This window comes from Solanum dulcamara, chromosome 3 (genome assembly GCF_947179165.1).
Source record: "Solanum dulcamara chromosome 3, daSolDulc1.2, whole genome shotgun sequence".
In the NCBI taxonomy this organism is placed as follows: Eukaryota; Viridiplantae; Streptophyta; class Magnoliopsida; order Solanales; family Solanaceae; genus Solanum; species Solanum dulcamara.
In genome coordinates, this window is record NC_077239.1 from 9,411,346 (window position 1) to 9,430,393 (window position 19,048).

The following is a 19,048-nucleotide window of genomic DNA, read 5'->3' on the forward strand; positions in this document are numbered from 1 at the left end:
AACGTCAAAGTTCTACTCACTTGGGTCATTGTACACCCAAATTATTGGGCTTCGCTGTAATCAGAACTCAGTTGGGCTTAATGTTTAACCCGTTTCAGTTTTGAGACACAATCGTGGCCCGTTAGGGTTTTGTCAAGAGGAAACAATATAAGAAAATTTGTACACTTCAAAACCCTCGTTTTTTTCACCTTCTACATTCCTGTTCTCTTCAGCAGATCGTCGACGGCAGTGTCGGTGACCGGAAAATATGGTGCATGTCTCCTTTTACCGCAACTGTAAGTATTCAGCTTTGTTCAAATTCCTTCTCTTTCTTGTTCCTACGCAATGTGTATGCTAAATATCATTTTTCTAAGAATTTGTCCGACTAAATACACATTGAATGAGTTTTGGTTTTGTATAATAGAGAACCTGATCCTTGATTTTAGTTCGGTAATGTTTGAATTTAGAATAAACATATAATTTTTTTTAAAAAATTGACAGCTTAATGCATATAGGTCAGCTGAATTGTAGATACAGTTGATCCCCCAATATAATGGGCGTTATAGCTATTTCACAACCTATTTTGCATCCCTGAAAATTGACAATCTGTTGTACAGAATTTCATTAAGCAATTTGATTCGACAAGTTTAAGTCATAACTGTAACTCTGTGCTCTGGGAGTATCACATTGTTCCATGGCAAAACTGACTTTTGATAACCCAGCCCCGTGCAAGTTTCTAAGTCGGTTGCTTTTATCCTGTTGCTTTAGAAACTACCTTTTTGACTTTGTCACATGAGGTGAATGGTTTGGTTAGGTAAGATAATGGAAATGTATATGACAGAAAATCTGGAATGATAATTCGACCTCATGATCGGCCTTGAGGAGTGGTGAGCAAATTATTTGGAATAATGTACAGCGTCTTTGATATGTGAATGGTTTGGTTAGGTAACATAATGGAAATGTATATGACAGAAAATCTGGAATGATAATTCGACCTCATGATCGGCCTTGAGGAGTGGTGAGCAAATTATTTGGAATAATGTACAGCGTCTTTGATATGTTTTGATCAATTCCACTCATTTAAAATAATTGGATGCTTGGTCATTGTCCAATTCATCTATGTTCTGTTGGCGGTCAGATGCACTGTATTTGTATACATATTTGAAGGTTGTGATGTATTATCGTTTGTCAAGATATAAAATTGAAAAGGTTGAACTTTTATTATGATTCAATTACTCAGTGATATTGTATTGGACTACCATCTCTAAATGATTAGCTGATAACTTGTCTTAGATCACTTCTTGATAATCTGCTAGCCTTCGGAGATTAATTTAATAGAAACAGTATTTGGGATTAATGTTCAATTCTGTTGGTGCACTTACTGTTACAGTAATTATTTAGGAGTTCCTTTGGATTGTTTAGTGTTTTGTACGTTGACGTTGTTACAATTATGAGGTCTGAAGATCCTCTAGTGGTGGAGAACCTGTAACTAGCCTTGAGGGAAGCAAAATTTAGTGTTGGAATAGAACAGTACAAAAGAGAGTGAATGGATAAGCAATTTAACCCAAATAGTCCGGGATTGAGATGTTGTAGCAGCAGCATTTGTTGTACTAGTCTCTGGAGATATGAATCATTGTCTCTATCTTCTATTTTGCTAATATATCAAGATGTTGCTTTATTCATGTTCTTAACGTTTGATGTGTAACTAGATGGGAAGACCTTTAAGAAGCCTCGACGCCCATATGAGAAGGAGCGATTGGATGCAGAGTTAAAGCTTGTCGGAGAATATGGATTGAGGTGCAAGAGGGAGCTTTGGAGAGTTCAGTATGCTTTGAGCCGTATCAGAAATGCTGCAAGAATGCTTCTGACCTTGGATGAGAAAGACCCACGTCGTATTTTTGAAGGTGAAGCACTCTTGAGAAGGATGAACAGATATGGGTTATTGGATGAGAGCCAGAACAAGCTTGATTATGTCTTAGCCCTCACTGTCGAGAACTTTCTTGAGCGTCGTCTCCAAACCCTCGTCTTCAAGACTGGCATGGCCAAATCAATCCACCATGCTAGAGTGCTCATTCGACAAAGGCATATCAGGTAATAACATATTATAGTTTTAGTGACACAGTTCAAATAAATTAATCAGTCTATTTTTTTCTTTTTGGTAGTAAATGTTTGGCAGCAGGACTTCTGAAGTGAAACAAAGAAATTGCTATAATGATAAGACATCATGTGACATATTTAAATGTTATTAGGCAAACGATAAACTACTATATAGGAATGCTATAGGATTCTTTTATATTAATGAGCTTTAAGATAAATATTATGTTTGAGTTAACATAATAATTTTTTTGGAGTTTGAAAAATTACTAAAATGAACTTATGATATAAAGGAGGATGGTTGCCATATGGCGAGGGCTAGCAAAATGTAGTCAAATAATCAAATCATCATGAATCCTCATGTTCGTTGATGATTAATGTGCTTTTCCATGGAAAAAGTTATCATATTTGGGTTCTCCATCTTTTTGAAAGGCCTTCCTGAGTTCTTTGCTTTCCTTTTGAAAACCTCTTCTCAACACATCTATTTATCCAAGATGTGCTTCTATACCAAAAAGTTTCATGACATATCTGAAGGCCCAACAAGATGCCTCACCTTGAAACAATAATTCATAGTCTGATGTTGTGAAGATTGTTTGTTGGTCTCTATTAGCTGAGAGGTTAAACTTGTCTTGATTTTGGAAGGTATTAACCAATTCAATAATCTGTGATTTCCTTTTGTGCAAATTGTTATGGAATCAAGCTGTATATTATAGTGTAGTTGTGATATCTTGCATTACTGAAGAAATACATAGCAGCATGTAAAACTGTTTTACTTAAACTTCCACATGCAATTTTATTTTAATAAAGGAAATGAAGAAAGGAATGTGTGTCAATTATTTGTTCTTTATTTAGTACTTTTGTTACTTCCTCCGTCACTTTACTTGTCCAATATTCCAAAAATAGATTTTCAATTTTATTTGTCACTTTTAACATATTAAGATAGACAATTATTTTTTCTATGTTTTACCCTTCGCATTAATTACTTATTCTCCAAATCATTTATCAAAACCTAATACTCTCTTCTTTCAAAAAGAATGACCTAGTTTGACTTGACACAGAGTTTAAGAAAATAAAAAAGATTTTTCAATCTTGTGGTTTTAAATTAAAGTTATGTCAAATGTATCAAACTGTCTTTTAATTTTGTGGCCTTAAACATCGTGGAAAGCCAAAATTAAAGTGTTGTCAAAAAAGGAAAGATGTCATTCTTTTTGAAACAGACTAAACATGAATGTAAGTCATTCTTTTTGAAACGGAAGGAGTACTAAACTTCAATTAATAAGGGTATTTGTAGTAAAATGTTCATATCAATCATTATTTGTTAAAGAGCATGCAAAGTCAAAGTGGACTAACTAAAAAGTGAACAGTGGTAGTAACATAAACACTTTTGCTTGCCCTGCCCATTTCGGGTCTTCTGGGATCTTTCACATTGGGCTATTATCAGTTTATCAGTAATGTAGAGTATGTTTTAACGATTTAATGATGTTGTCATACAGAGTTGGTAGGCAGGTGGTGAACGTTGCTTCTTTTATGGTGAGAGTGGACTCCCAGAAGCACATTGACTTCTCTCTCACCAGTCCATTCGGTGGTGGGCGCCCTGGAAGAGTGAAGAGAAAGAACCAAAAGGCTGCTGCAAAGAAGGCAGCTGGTGGTGATGGAGACGAGGAAGATGACGAATGAGCTCTTATCTTATTTTACCTTTGGATTTTGTACTTTTGCCTATGTTGTACTTCCTTTCTTGTTTTATGTTTCTGCATTTTTATGCACCTTTCATATGTTAGCAATGTTTTTAACAAAGGTCGTGGAAAATTTAAGAGTTGGATTTCGTACTTGTCAAGTACTCGTTAGGCTTTGGTCTAAATTTATTATTGGACCAATATACCTGGTAGTATTTAACTGCCAGTTTAATTGGATTAAGTTCTTGATATGGATTAGGTTTTCTCAATATTAAGTTTTTCTTTACTGTTTTCCCTTCTCGCTAGTGTTAAAATGGATGCATAAATTTATTCTTCAATCCCTCTCTTTGGTCCCTGTCCTCCCCTCTGCGTTTATGATCAAAATAGTCATGAGTATGTATGTTTACAGCATGATGGCTTATGATTGAATTTTAACTTCCTCCTTGTGTGCGTAGTGTTAGTCAAGAATTGAAATGCTGATTTTCCAGATTAAGTATTTATTAATCTGATGTCCAAAGTTTGCCAATGATGTTGTTGTTGGGTAATGCAAACACTCTGTTTATGGCAAGGCCCTCAAGGGGCTAGGGTAGTGCGGGTTGTAGTCATGATTGAATGTGTTGATTTTAACAGATGTCCAATTTATTTGTTTTTGACCTTAACAATTCTCTGTTTATTTACCAGCAATCCGTGGTAGGTTAACTCCTTTGTTCTCCTTAAAAATAATGTCACATATTTAATTTTTTTGTTATGTCACATTAAAATCTGTCAAAAGGAGGGACAATTTTGAACTTAAGTTTAATTTTAAGGGCATTTTTCATTCAAATAAGTGGATTGAAGGGAATTTCTTAGTCATTTCTAACATGTTGAATGCATTTTTTATCATTTTCTGTAGCAATTATCATCAAAACTTGTGAAAAGTAAAAAATGGCTCAATATTTTTGCATGACAATTTTACTAACTAAAGTTGCACATCGTATAAACAAAAAATTTCACATATCTTTTTTCTTTCTTTTTTAATCTAGTGTCTATTATTTTATGGGAAATCTTTTTTTCTTAGATATCAAAATTACGAATATAGCTTGTTGCCAGCACAATTGTAATTATAATGTAGTAAATTTTGTGTAACTTATGTTTTCATGTTTTTCTAATGTTTCTTTTTTTCATTGTATGATTATTAAAAGTTTCATTCGTAATTATTACAAATAAAATAAAATGACAAATGTAAAATAGCTTATCTGTAACTAGTTATATTGTCAAAAAAACTAACAGTGGTAAGGATTTTCAATATAATAATTGTATTGACAATTAATAACAACAACATCAAAGTGGCGCAGTGGAAGCGTGGTGCGTTATTAAGTTATTAGTAATAATTTATATGATTATGCAATTGCCCCTAAAGTGAAAGTATTAAGTGTGAAATTGAATTTTATTCGTTTTGTTGGATGTTAGTAATGTGCGTCAAATTCCTGATCATCAGGATTGTTGATTTATTTCTTTTTTACTTTTGGTCGAATTAGAGACACCCCATTTGCAATTTCCTCCGTAAAACTTTAATCTTGGAGTGAATTTTCTATTTTTAAATTTATTTTCTATTAGTGTTGCTTCCTTTGTTCTTTCTAAATGTTTTGTTAAAATTAGTTTTGTTTAAATTACAATCCTTTCTTTTCTTCAAAATAAGTGTTGATTTTTTTCTTTTCGAGAGTTAATTAGATAAATTTTTGAAGCTAAATTAGATAGTTTTTTTTTTTAATATTCTGTTCAAATTAGTTTTACTTTAATTTTTGTTTATCAATAAGGATTGTGATGAAATGGTAAATAAAGAAACGAGAGCAGAAGAGGAAAATAATGATTGTTGTTATTGATTGTATTGGTTGTATTTAGGGGCAGCTTAACAAGACTAAAAAAACGATAATAGCCTTAGACCTCCTTATTTGAGGGGCCTCATTTTTATCTAGAGAAATAATAGTTTATAGATACTTATAAAAATAGATATTAGGTATTATTTGTAAAAAATATAAATTTTTTAATTATATAAGAGGAAAGAATTATTAAGGGTCTGTTTGGAAAGCCATTTAGTAATTGGAATTGGTGTAATTATTAGCTTAGTAATTACACAGTCTAGTAATTACAATGACCTGTTTGTTTGCCACAATGTAATTCCAATGTAATTACAATTGTTCTGTTTGGTTGCACAAGTGTAATTATAAGGTTATATTAAATTTTAAAAATAAAAGTTAATTTTCTAAATTTAAAATTTATATTAGACAAATAAGGATCTTTATAAATGATATTAAATTAAATATTAATTAATAAACATATGTTCTTAACTAATATTATAAAAAATAATTTATTTATATTTTTTAAATTAGTATATTTAAATAATTTAATCAAATAAACTAAAAATATAAGATTTTTATGAACATCATGAAATGTGTGTTTGACAAAAATGTTAATATTATAAATATAATGTCATAAAATTATTAAAACATTTGACAAAAAAATAATCTATCAAGTTTAACTAAAATATAAATGTTTTGCAATGTGATATATCAAGTCAATAGTACTAAAACAAATGATATTGAAAATATGGCATAAATCCTAAATTCAAAACAAAAAATTTAACATAATGCTCTTATATCAAATTTTAACACAACATACATAAAGACGATTTTAAAAATTAGAATACTAACAAAATTATTTTAAAAAAGAAATAGAATAATAAATAAATAATATGAAAAATTACATGGAATGAAAAAGTAAAGACTGAGAATGAGAATGAAATAAAATATAAATAAAAAAATAAAAAATATATATTTAGAAAATATTACAACAACAACAACAACAACCCAGTAAAATTCCACAATGTGGTGTCTGGGGAGGGTGGAGTGTACGCAGACCTTACTCCTACTAAGGTAGGACGGCTGTTTCCAAAAGACCCCCGGCTCAATGAAAGCATAAAAATAGGTCAGATACGGCTAAAAAGTGCAAAGCGATATGAAAAAGCATATAGCGAAAGCCACACAAATAAAATAGAGTAATCAAAGCGCAGAAAGTAATAGATAATAACAAAAATCAGAGCACAAAAATAAAATAAAATTATAGTGCTCTAATGCACCTACTAATAAGGAAGAATAACGAGACTATGTACTAGCCTTCTACCCTAATTTGGGCCCTCTACCCCCTTCTATCTAAGGTCATGTCCTCGGTAAGCTGTAACTGCGCCATATCCTGTCTAATCACCTTTCCCTAATATTTCTTCGGCCTACCCCTACCTCTTCTGAAACCATCCATGGCCAACCTCTCACACCTCTGCACTGGGGTATCTGTGTCTCTCCTCTTCACATGCCCAAACTATCTCAGCCGCATGTCAAAGAGTGTAATTACATCAAATCTCAATTACATTGTAGCTTTTCAAACATGTTCTAAAAATTTGACAAATCTAAAATACCATGTATTAAGAAAGATTAAATGAATTGACAAAGAAAACTTCATTAAAGAAAAAAAATAAAACTTAAGGCCTTCATTTAGATTTGACTATAGGCCGTTGATATGTTTGAGCTAGTAGATCGAACGGGTGTTTGCCTACTCCTCTGCTACACTCTCGCGACGGATGAACCATGTGAGAGTGCCACCATGATAAAAGCTCCTACCAGCTCCTTCATGAGCATACTTCATCTTCTCCAGCATGGTAGCTCCACATATAATCCTGATCCATATAAATCAATTATCCAACGATTTTTGTGACTTTATGAGCTATCTTTCAAGTGTGCGCCTATTATCATTTAATGATATGTAGTCAAAAGTTAGAAAATTCATTTCTAATCAATAATTCAATTAACGCAATCAATTGGATTAGATAGATATCCCTTTAATATAGGTCAAAGATCTCGGAGACCCACCAAAGTATGAAGTCAGAATTTTTCAGAAAACGAATTCTTATTCAAAGACTCGATAACTGCATGGATAAGCTCACACTAATCTATCAACTTGGGATTCAAATTAAATATTTTTCTTGGAAGATATCGGAAAGGATTTGGAATGAATATCGATTCATACAGAAAAAAATGATTCCTAACAATGGATTCATCTCTTTCACTCTGCATTAGATATGGTTATTTGCTTTATTAATAAAAAAAGGGAAAAAAACTTAAATATGCCATCAAACTTTGAGAAAAGGCTTATTTATGCCATCTGTTAAAAGTTTTGGCTCATCTATGCCATTGCTGTTTGAGAAAGTCTCATTTATGCCATTATTTTTTAACTACGATTTTGCAAAACCACCTAAACAACTTTTAACACTTTTTTATTAGAATTTTTGAATCAGATGTACTTTTTTTGCTCCTTCTTCTTCAAGAACACCAAGAACACACGAAGAACACCAAAAATTCAAATTTCCAACTTCTGTAATTTTTCACAAAATCACCTCAAATTTCAATAGTAGCATCCCTCCGAGCTAAATATCAAAACTCAATATCTTTTAAGCTCGAATTCAACGTAATCCAACAAGACACTTAAAATTTCTTCAACGTTTTAAAACTTTAACCTCTTTTAATGGTAATTTTTTTTCTGCAACTCCAAATCACTTGAAATTTTGAACATAGACATAGTGAACTTTAAAATAGTATTTATGGATCTATGTTCAAAATTTCAAGTGATTTGGAGTTGCAGAGAAAATTTATCATTAAAAGAGGTTAAAGTTTGAAACTTTGAAGAAATTTTAAGTGTGTATTGTTGGATTAGGTTGAATTCGAGTTTAAAAGATATTGAGTTTTGATATCTAACTCGGAGGGATGCTACTATTGAAATTTGAGGTGATTTTGTGAAAAATTGAAGAAGTTGGAAATTTAAATTTTTGGTGTTCTTGAAGAAGAATAGCAAAAAAGTACATCTGATTCAAAAACTCCAATAGAAAATTGTTAAAAGTTGTTTAGGTGGTTTTGCAAAATCGGAGTTAAAAAATAATGGCATAGATGAGCCAAACTTTTATCGAATGACATTAATGAGTCTTTTCTAAAAGTTCGATGACATATTTGAATATTTTCCTTAAAAAAATAATGAATAAAGAAGGATAATGGTTTGGATTGTGTATCTCCGTCCAATCTACGATAATAGAGAAGTTGAACAACTATTTATTTCAATTCAAGGCTCCTCATTTTTTTTAAAGAAAAGAATATCCTCCTTGGAACTGGTTAATACTAATAAACTTACCTTATTTATAAATGAAAATTTGCGCAAAGCTAAATGCTGTCTATAAAGGTATTAGGGAAGTAAATAAACAACAATCCAATAATTTGAACAGCCAAAATGATTATATTATGCTATAGTTAACGATCATAGTACTTAGTAGGTTACTAACTATATGACAAGATTTTTTTTTTCTTTTCCATATATGTGACAATTCATCAATTCAGAGACGGAATCAAAAAAATAAAATTTATGAATTTTGCATTTGTCATCAAATTCATTGTCATGAATTACTCGATCCACAAATAAAAGATTTATACATATTTAATTTTTATTATAATATAAATATAAAATCTAAATAAAAATTAGAGAAACTATTTAATTACACAAACATTTCAATCATATTTATTAATTCTCCCTATTGTTTGAAATAATTATATTTTATATCACTAATTAATAATTTCATATCAAATTTCAAGTCAGATACATCTAGATACATGTTTTTTGCTACCATGAAATAGGGAGAGAGGTGAGCGAGAATAGGAGGAGGGAGAGCGAGATTGATTTATGTATTCTATACACATGCGACTCACACTAGATACACATTAGATACATATATCTGGTGTGATTCGAAAATATCCGATATCAGAAACCAGAAACACGAGTGAGATGAGAGGGAGGAGAGAGAGATTTCTCTATATATGCCAGATACATGCGAATCCACTTGAATATAATGTATTTACAACAAATTATACCTAATTTTGATCCATGCATCCGAAAATACATGTATCTAAACGTATTTGGATACACCAAAATTTGATAAAATTTATAATTTTTTACAAATTAATATGTATCTAAATAATTAGCTCTTAAACTAATGAAGTTTTGAGTTAGTCTTGAATCCATAACTAATACTCTACCATCAATCTTACTAGGATGAAAATCAAAAGCCCACCAATCCTATCACTCTTCTTTCATTACATGGTCCCAAGAAATAGAAGATATTCACTCAACTCTAATCTCCAATGTTACATGTCAACCACAAGACTTCAAATCCGACGTGTCCTTCAACCACATCCCTGAAAATCAGCCACGATAAGAATTAGATAAGGCCTTATTCATTTTCAACCGTCCGATCAATCCATTCTCTCATCCAACGGTCAAAATCTCCGCCTCCATATATCAAAACTCAGTACCTTATGTGAATATAATCACAAGTATAGAGCTCCACATTTCCACCACATCCCCAATTTCCCGATCGAGTTTCCATAACCCTAAGCTCTAGCTCCTCCATGGCCACCGCTGCAGCTACATCCTCATTTATCGGAACACGGCTGCCGGAAATTCACTCCGGCGCCGGTAGAGTCCAAGCTCGATTCGGATTCGGAAAGAAAAAAGCCGCACCGAAAAAGGCTGCGAAAAAGCAAATCCCGGATAGACCGTTGTGGTACCCAGGAGCTAAGGCACCGGAGTATCTAGACGGGAGCCTTGTCGGTGACTACGGATTCGATCCGTTCGGTTTGGGGAAGCCAGCTGAGTATTTGCAATACGATTTGGATTCGTTGGATCAGAATTTGGCGAAGAATTTGGCGGGTGACATTATTGGAACGAGGACTGAAGTTGCTGATGTGAAATCGACTCCGTTTCAGCCTTACAGTGAGGTGTTTGGGCTACAGAGGTTCAGAGAATGTGAATTGATCCATGGTAGATGGGCTATGTTGGCTACTCTTGGTGCAGTCACTGTTGAGTGGCTCACTGGTATTACATGGCAAGACGCTGGAAAGGTACTCCCCTCCCTTCAATTTACTTAAGCTTATTCCTTGTTAATGCATACTTCATATCTTATTGAGCAGGTTCAAAAAATAAAAATGTAGTTCAAAATTTTTGAATCCCTAAAATACTAAGCTAACTTTGTGATTTGATTCGAGTGAACACCCTAGTGCTCCTCTAGATCCGCCTCGGGGCCAGTGGTACTGCATTCGTCTGAATTATACTATATCCTTTATAATGTAATGGAAATGTTTTACGTACTAATTAAGTATATTTTATATGAAATTTGTGTAGATCGTCACTGAACGAATAATAGATGTAGTGGTAAATGCATTTGAACTTTAATTTCCACAAGTTTTCAGTGCATTTATGAATTATGCATGCTTCATATTTTGTCGTTTCCTCACGTCAATTTTGTTGTTTTTATTCTCTCGATTTCTTTTTTTTATTTGTTTTGTATACTAAAAAATATAAAATTATTATCCTCAATTTTAACAAATTAAATTAGATTTGTTATTTTCTTTATCATTAAGTAAATACATAACGTAGTAATAGCAGTCAAACTTCGAGTTTCAAATTATAATTAGTAAGATTAATTTAATAAATTAGATCCCTAATAAATAATTTTAGGAGAGCTTTAAGTCAATAGAATCCAAGTAAAAAGTGACGGAGGTTGAATGATTTAGCCAATAAGCTCTTCTTCATCGGAGTCAGATTGACAATTATTGTAACTCGTTTTGGTTGCTTTTTACTCCATCTATTTCAAAAAATAAGACCTAATTTCCTTTTTAATCTTTTAAAAAAAAATGACTATTTTTTCTTACAATACTTTAATTTTATCTTTCTATGTTTAAGACCATAAGATTAAAACGTATTTTTGAACATTTGACATAAGTTTAATTTAGGATTACAAGATTCAAAAATTTTATTTATTTTCTTAAATTCTGTGCCAAATCAAATTAGGCCATTCTCTGAAAGAGTAATATTTATTGCTTCCTTTCAACGAATATTTTAAAGGAAAAAGGGTACTATAATTCGGATATAACGTAATTTAGATCATATTTGATGCCTGAAGAGGTAAGGTAATTGCTGCGCATATATATTGGTTGTGATTAGTCTTTCCTCATTGTCCATGATTGCCTAGCTAGTTTTCAGGATTGTAACTTTATTACTATGTTGCTATTTGGAAAACATAATATAAACATTGTTAATTTAGTACAAGCTTTTGTGAATGAAAAGAAAGAAAAGCTATTTAAGTGATAGAAATTTATGTGCAAGCATATATATTGCTAATCAAAATTGATTTGATATAAACATTGAGTACAAAAAGTTTCTCCCGAGAGAAACATCTAATTTGTGAAACTCTTTATTGGATTTGCATAGGTTGAGTTGATTGAGGGATCATCCTACTTAGGGCAACCACTCCCATTCTCCATTACAACATTGATCTGGATTGAGGTTCTTGTCATTGGATACATCGAATTCCAAAGGAACGCCGAGCTTGACCCAGAAAAAAGGCTTTACCCTGGTGGATCATTCTTCGACCCATTGGGCCTTGCTGCTGACCCGGAGAAAAAGGCCACCCTTCAACTCGCTGAGATCAAGCATGCTCGCCTCGCTATGGTTGCCTTCTTGGGCTTTGCTGTCCAAGCTGCTGCTACTGGAAAAGGCCCACTTAACAACTGGGCTACCCACTTGAGTGACCCGCTTCACACTACCATTTTCGACACCTTCGGCTTCTTCTCTTAAAGTTGAGGACGGTTTTTACGTATATTAATTATTATATTCGTCTTCATCTTGTAAAAATTGTAACTTTTGACACTTCAAGGAGAAGCCTATATCAGACTTATGGTTTAATCTAAGTTTGATTTTATCATTCAGTATCTTTAGCTCGAATATTTCATTATTTATTGTTTTTCTTTAGGCTGCATTAAAATTGATACTGAGATATGGGGAATTGGCAGAAACACTTTGAAGGTGCACAGTTAGAGATTCAACGATATGAAACGAAATATGTTTTATGCAAAGCATATACTAGAGAGTTATGATATGATAACAAGTTGATCAATTGAATCTGCATAAAAAAGAATGAAATGTAATTTTTTATATGACTAGTTTCCTTGATAACTTAGAATTTGTGGTGGAAGTGATCAAGTTGATATGGTACTTTGTTGTAAATCGATCAAAATTTAAAACTGACTTATTGAATGTTCGCGATGAGCATATAGTTATGTTTAACATTGAGTCAATAATAATGACCTTATAATTGGAATTAGACAACAATAGCTTCAAAAAGGCTTGATTAGCAAAATCAAAATAAAAGATGATGAAATATAAAGGCAAAATAGATCGGAAACCCCTAAATTTTATATTGGTCTAATTAGCCTCTTGAACTTGATAATTTGATAGTTTCGACCTGTCTAGATGTTGACATGGCAAGGAGCGTGAATGCATTCCCTTTTAGACGTGAGTGAGGGAAAAAAATCGAAAACATTACATTCTAAGTGAGTATTTTCAACTATTAATGATCACATAATCGATATAATGATTTATTTGTTATAAAGTAATTAAGTTAAAAGAGTAAGGAAAAGGCTAGAAGCAAATTAATAATAAGAAGAGAGGAGGAAGACGAATTTAGAACTGTATTTGCATTGATATTTTCTGCACACTCTTTCATTCTCTGCATTGCCTTATTTATAAGCAAATTGAGGGATGATAAGAGGGGACAATTAATAGTGGTAGAATTTGGTAATGAACAATTACAAGTGGTGGACATCCACCATTATTTATTTCATAATATTCCCCCTTGGATGTCAACGTATAATGTGCCTCATTAAAATTTTTACAAGAAACAATATACATAGTTATCCAGAACACCCATAGATGTTGTGCCTCGTTAAAACCTTACTAGAAAAACCTAGTAGGAAAAAACCTAGTGAAAAAAAAAGAGTACACACATCTGGTAATACGCTTTGAGTGTTGCCTCATTAAAAATCTTACCAAAAAAATCCAGTGGGACAAAATCTTGGTTAAGGGAAAAAGAGTACAATGCGTATTTTACTCCCCCTGATGAAAACTTCATTTGATATTTTGGAGACGACGCATTCCAATCTTATATCTTAACTTTTCAAAAGTTGATGTTGGTAATGCCTTTGTGAATAAATCTGCAAGATTATCATTTGAACGAACTTATTGTACATCAATATCACCATTCTTCTGGAGATTATATGAGAAGAATAATTTTGGTGAAATATGTTTTGTTCTGTCTTCTTTTATAAAGCCACCTATCAATTGAGCTATGCACGCAATATTGTCTTCTAATATAACTGGGGGTACTTTGACATCATTTTCCAGGCTGCATCTTTCTTTGATGAAGTATATCATTGATCTCAACCACACACATTCTCTACTTACTTCATGAATTGCTATTATTTCAGCATGATTGAATAAGTAGCAACAATAGACTGCTTTGTAGATCACCATGATATAGCAGTTCCTCCGTATGTAAATAGATAGCCTGTTTAAGATCGAACTTTATGTGGGTCCGATAAATAATATGCCTCTGCATAACCAATAAGGTTTGCACAACCTTTGTTAGTATAAAATAAATCTATATCAATGATATCCTTTAGGTATCGCAAAATATGCTTGATATCATTCCAGTGTCTTCGTGTTGGGGATGAACTATACCTTGCTAGTAAATTAACATAAAATGCTATATCAGGCCTAGTTGCGTTAGCAAGATACATAAGTGCACCACTAGCACTGAGATATGGTACTTCAGGATCAAGAAGTTTTTCATTCTCTTCTAGAGGTCGAAATGGATCTTTATCCACTTCAAGTGATCGAACAACCATTGGAGTACTTAATGAATGTGCTTTGTCATGTAAAATCATTTTAAGATTTTCTCAGTGTAGGCAGATTGGTGGACAAAGACCCCGTCTGCTAAATGTTCAATTTGAAAACACACACAAAGTTTTGTCTTTTCGAGATCTTTCATCTCAAATTTTTTCTTTAGCTATTCAACCGCCTTTTGGACCTCTTCAGGGGTTCCAATGAGATTTATGTCATCAACATAAATGGTGAGTATAATAAACTCTGATTTCATTTCTTAATAAATACACATGGATAAATGACATCGTTTATATAACCTTTATTTATCAAGTACTCACTAAAGCGATTATACCATATACGCCCTGATTGTTTCAGACCATATAACGATCTTTGCAATTTGATTGAGTATATCTCCCGATACTTAGTACATGCTTCAAGCAATTTTAATCCTTTTGAAATTTTTATGTAAATTTCATTATCAAGTAAATATAAAGGTAAGTTGTAACTACATCCATTAGATGTATTTCAAGATTTTTATGTACAACTAAACTAATGAGATATCAAAAAATTATTCCATCCATAACAGGTGATTATGTTTCTTCATAATTAACCCCGAGTCTTTGAGAGAATCTTTGTGCAGCAAAGCGTGCCTTGCATCTTACAATTTTATTTCTCTCATTTCGTTTCCGTATAAAAACCCATTTATAGCCAATTGGTTTTACACCTTCAGGGGTTTGGACTACAGGTCCAAAAACCTCACTTTTAGGAAGTGAGTCTAATTCTGATTGAGTTGCCGTTTGCCATTCTGACCAATCACATCTATGTTGACATTCTTCGTCAGATTTAAGCTTAAGACTTTCACTATATTGCATGAGGTTAAGTGCAACATTATACGTAAAAATATTATCCATCGTAATTTTTGATCGATCTAAATTTATCTCATCACCGGTAGACTTATTAAAATTTCTTTATTCACTTGAGTCTCGGGTTCACTGATTTTTTTTAGGAATATCAGGATTACTCAAATCTTGACCTTCTTTCGGAGGTTCTTTTGTAGTATCATCTTTATTATTTCTCACTCTTCTCTTTCTATGATTTTTATTCTTTGAACCCGATGGTTTACCATGCTTCAGGCGTGTTTGAGATTCAGAAGCTATGATACTAGTAGATGATCCTTTTGGAACATCAATCTGGATAAACACATTCACTGCAGGGATATGTGACTTAATTATCCGTTTCAAATTAGTAAATGCATCTGGCATTTGATTTGCTATTTTCTGTAAGTGGATGATCTTCTAGACCTCTTGCTCACATGTGCGGGTACGTGTATCAAAATGAGATAGTGATGAAACTCTTCATGAAATTTCATCAAAATGAGATAGTGATGAAACTCTCCACGCAATTTCTCTTCCCCTAATTGCGAAAAAATTATTTCATCAAGCCGATAATCTGCAAATCCACCAGTAAATAAGACTCCTATCAACGGTTCAAGATAGTGAATTATGGAGGGTGAGTCAAACCCAACATATATGCCAACCTTCATTGAGAGTCCATCTTTGTATGTTGTTGTGGTACTACAGACACATATACTGCACAATCAAAATTCGTAGATGGACTATATTTGGTTCATGACCAAATAATAATTGTGACGAAGAGTATTTATTATAATTTATCGGTCTGAGACGTACAAGTGTTGCTGCATGTAAGATAGCATGACCCAAATAGTAACCGATAATTTTATTTTCATAAGTAGAGGTCTTGCTATCAATTGTAGATGCTAAATAAATGACACTTCAAGGACATTTTGAGTATGAACATGAACAACATAATGTTCAATTTTTATCCCAATTAATAATAAATAATCATCAAAAGCTTGGAATGTAAATTTTTCAGCATTATCAAGGCGAATAGCTTTAATTGAATAATTTGGAAATTGTGCCCTTAATCTTATTATTTGTGCTAAAAACTTCTCAAATGCTAGGTTGCGAGATAATAAGAGACACTCATGAGACCATCTTGATGATGTATCTATTAGGACTATAAAATATCTAAACAATCTACTAGGTGGATGAATAGGTCCATATATATCCCCATGTATATGCTCTTAAAATCTAGGAGATTCGATACCAACCTTCAGGGTTGATGGTCTGGCAATTAATTTGCTTTGATAACAAGCAGCATATGAAAATTCATCATTCGTAAGAATCATCAGGTTCTTTAATAGATGTCCACTTGAATTTTTAAGAATTTGTCTCATCATTATTGATCCAGGATGATCTATTCGATCATGCCATAGCACAAATGCATTTAGATCAGTAAACTTCTGGTTTATGATCAAATGTGATTCAATTGCACTAATTTCTGCATAATATAGGCCAAACGACAAAGTTGATAGTTTTTCTAAAATATATTTCTGACCTTAGACACTTTTAGTTATATCAAGATATTCAATATTCATTTCATTTAGTGTCTCTACATGGTATCTATTTCTGCGATAAGTGTGATAAAGATGAGACCGTATAAAATGAATATTCATCAAATTTACTATTTTCCGATTTGTTCTTTCGTCGATGGGGCCTTAAAACAAAATAAAAAATAGGAAAAATGATTCAGATATCTTTAAAACTTACCAAGTTTCTTGGGGATTTAGAAGAGAACAGTGCATCTTCTATAACAATCTTTGTTCCCTTAGGCAGAAATATAGTATATCTTCCGGAGCCTTCAATCCTTTTCAAATTAGCAGAAATTTTAGTAACATTTTTTTCTTCTAAGCAAGTAGGAAAAATATTTCTCGTCTTTAAAAATGACATGAGTCATTCCATTATCAATTACATAAATATCCTCATGATTGATTATTGATCCTAACAAAATTTGAGGCATATTCATAATTTTTCTTCAAAAAAAAATAAAGTAAACATTATATTTAAAACACGGCTCATTATACAAATTTTATTTATTTACATGGATTAAAAAATTATAAACATATTATTTAGTACAGAAAAATGAAAAAAAAATTATTTAAATATTATCAAACTTATCAATATTCATATTTCCTTCTGAGAAATTGAAGAAATCAGTTGCATCCAGATGCATAGGTTCAATATTGTATTCAAAGATAGAGTTTGTCTTTGGATTTTTTTTTGTTCTTTTCAAGGATGCCTGATATAGCTGAACCAGACGTTTTGTTGATCGAAAGTTCCGTGACCAGTGCCCCATACCTCCATATCTATGATATATACTTTCTGAATTTTTTTTGGTATAGCTTCTTGCTTTTCAATCTTCTTTTTGTATTGTTGATCATTTTTCGATGCCAGACGAGTATCATGATTATAATTTTTCTTTGACTTTGACAACGACCACAACTGGGGCCATGACCTTTTTTTCGTTGGTTATAATTTGCCTAATTCATTTCAGGAAGTGGTAAAGAAACAATAGAAAAATTATCATAATTTTTTATTAACAGTTTATTATGTTGTTCAGCAATGAGAAGGTGAGAAAGTAATATAGAATATTTTTTAAGACCCTTTTTATGATATTATTGCTGTAGGAGCATATTCGCAGGTGGAAATATAGAGTATGTTTTTTTTTAAGTTTGTCTTGCTCAGTGATTTCTTCTCCGCATAAATTTAACTGTGCTATAATTCTAAACAAGGTAAAATTATATTCAGTTATATTTTTAAAATCCATTAATCTCAAATTAAGCCAATTATAATGTGCATGTGGAAGGATGACTAACTTCAGGTGATCATATGTTTCTTTTAGATTCTTTCACAGTTTAAGATGGTCTTTTAATGTGAGGTACTATAATTTTAATCCATCATCAAGATGGTGGTGGAGAAATATCATGGCTTTGCCCCGATCTTGACTAGATGCCTTATTGTCGTCTTTGATGGTGTTTGCCAGACCCATCAATTCTAGGTGTATTTCGGCATCTAGTGCCCATAATAAGTAATCTTTTCTGGATATATCAAGAACAACAAATTTAAGTTTAGAGATATTACATTTTAAGAAAATAAAATTCTTACCATTTTGTTATCTGTTTAAAATAGCTCAAAATGATGGAGTCTCGTGCTGATAATGTGTTATGAAGTAATTAAATTAAAAGAGTTAGCAAAAGGCAGAAAGCAAATTAATAATAAGAAGAGAGGATGAAGACGAATTTAGAACTGTATTTGCATTGATATTTTCTGTACACTCTTTCATTCTCTGCATTGCCTTATTTATAGACAATTTGAGGGATGATATGAGGGGACAATTAATGGTGGTAGAATTTGGTAATGAGCAATTACAAGTGATGGACATCCACCATTATTTATTGCATAACATTATTTGTTTTAATTGTATTTTTTAATTTTTTTTAATATACGTTGCATATTTTATTCTGAATATGTTTTTTAATTTTTTTTAAATGCAATGATTATTTGTTTCAACTGTATATTTCTTTCCTTTTTCTAGATCCAAATTAAACATAGTTGGAACTTTATTTATTAGTCAAATTAAGAAAAATCTTAGCC

General features: G+C 32.1%; 2 protein-coding genes across 2 annotated transcripts; both read left to right on the top strand.

The window, feature by feature from the left end:
- Positions 1 to 166: 166 nt before the first annotated feature.
- Positions 167 to 3,987, top strand: LOC129882380 (40S ribosomal protein S9-2-like). The gene is made up of 3 exons (XM_055956647.1): positions 167 to 275; positions 1,689 to 2,070; positions 3,567 to 3,987. The coding sequence occupies exons 1-3, from the start codon at positions 248 to 250 to the stop codon at positions 3,748 to 3,750; spliced, it is 594 nt and encodes a 197-aa protein (XP_055812622.1). The 5' UTR covers positions 167 to 247; the 3' UTR covers positions 3,751 to 3,987.
- Positions 3,988 to 10,138: 6,151 nt separating this feature from the next.
- Positions 10,139 to 12,583, top strand: LOC129882381 (chlorophyll a-b binding protein CP29.1, chloroplastic). The gene is made up of 2 exons (XM_055956648.1): positions 10,139 to 10,714; positions 12,084 to 12,583. Exons 1-2 carry the CDS (start codon positions 10,223 to 10,225, stop codon positions 12,447 to 12,449), a joined length of 858 nt encoding a protein of 285 aa, XP_055812623.1. The 5' UTR covers positions 10,139 to 10,222; the 3' UTR covers positions 12,450 to 12,583.
- Positions 12,584 to 19,048: the final 6,465 nt, after the last annotated feature.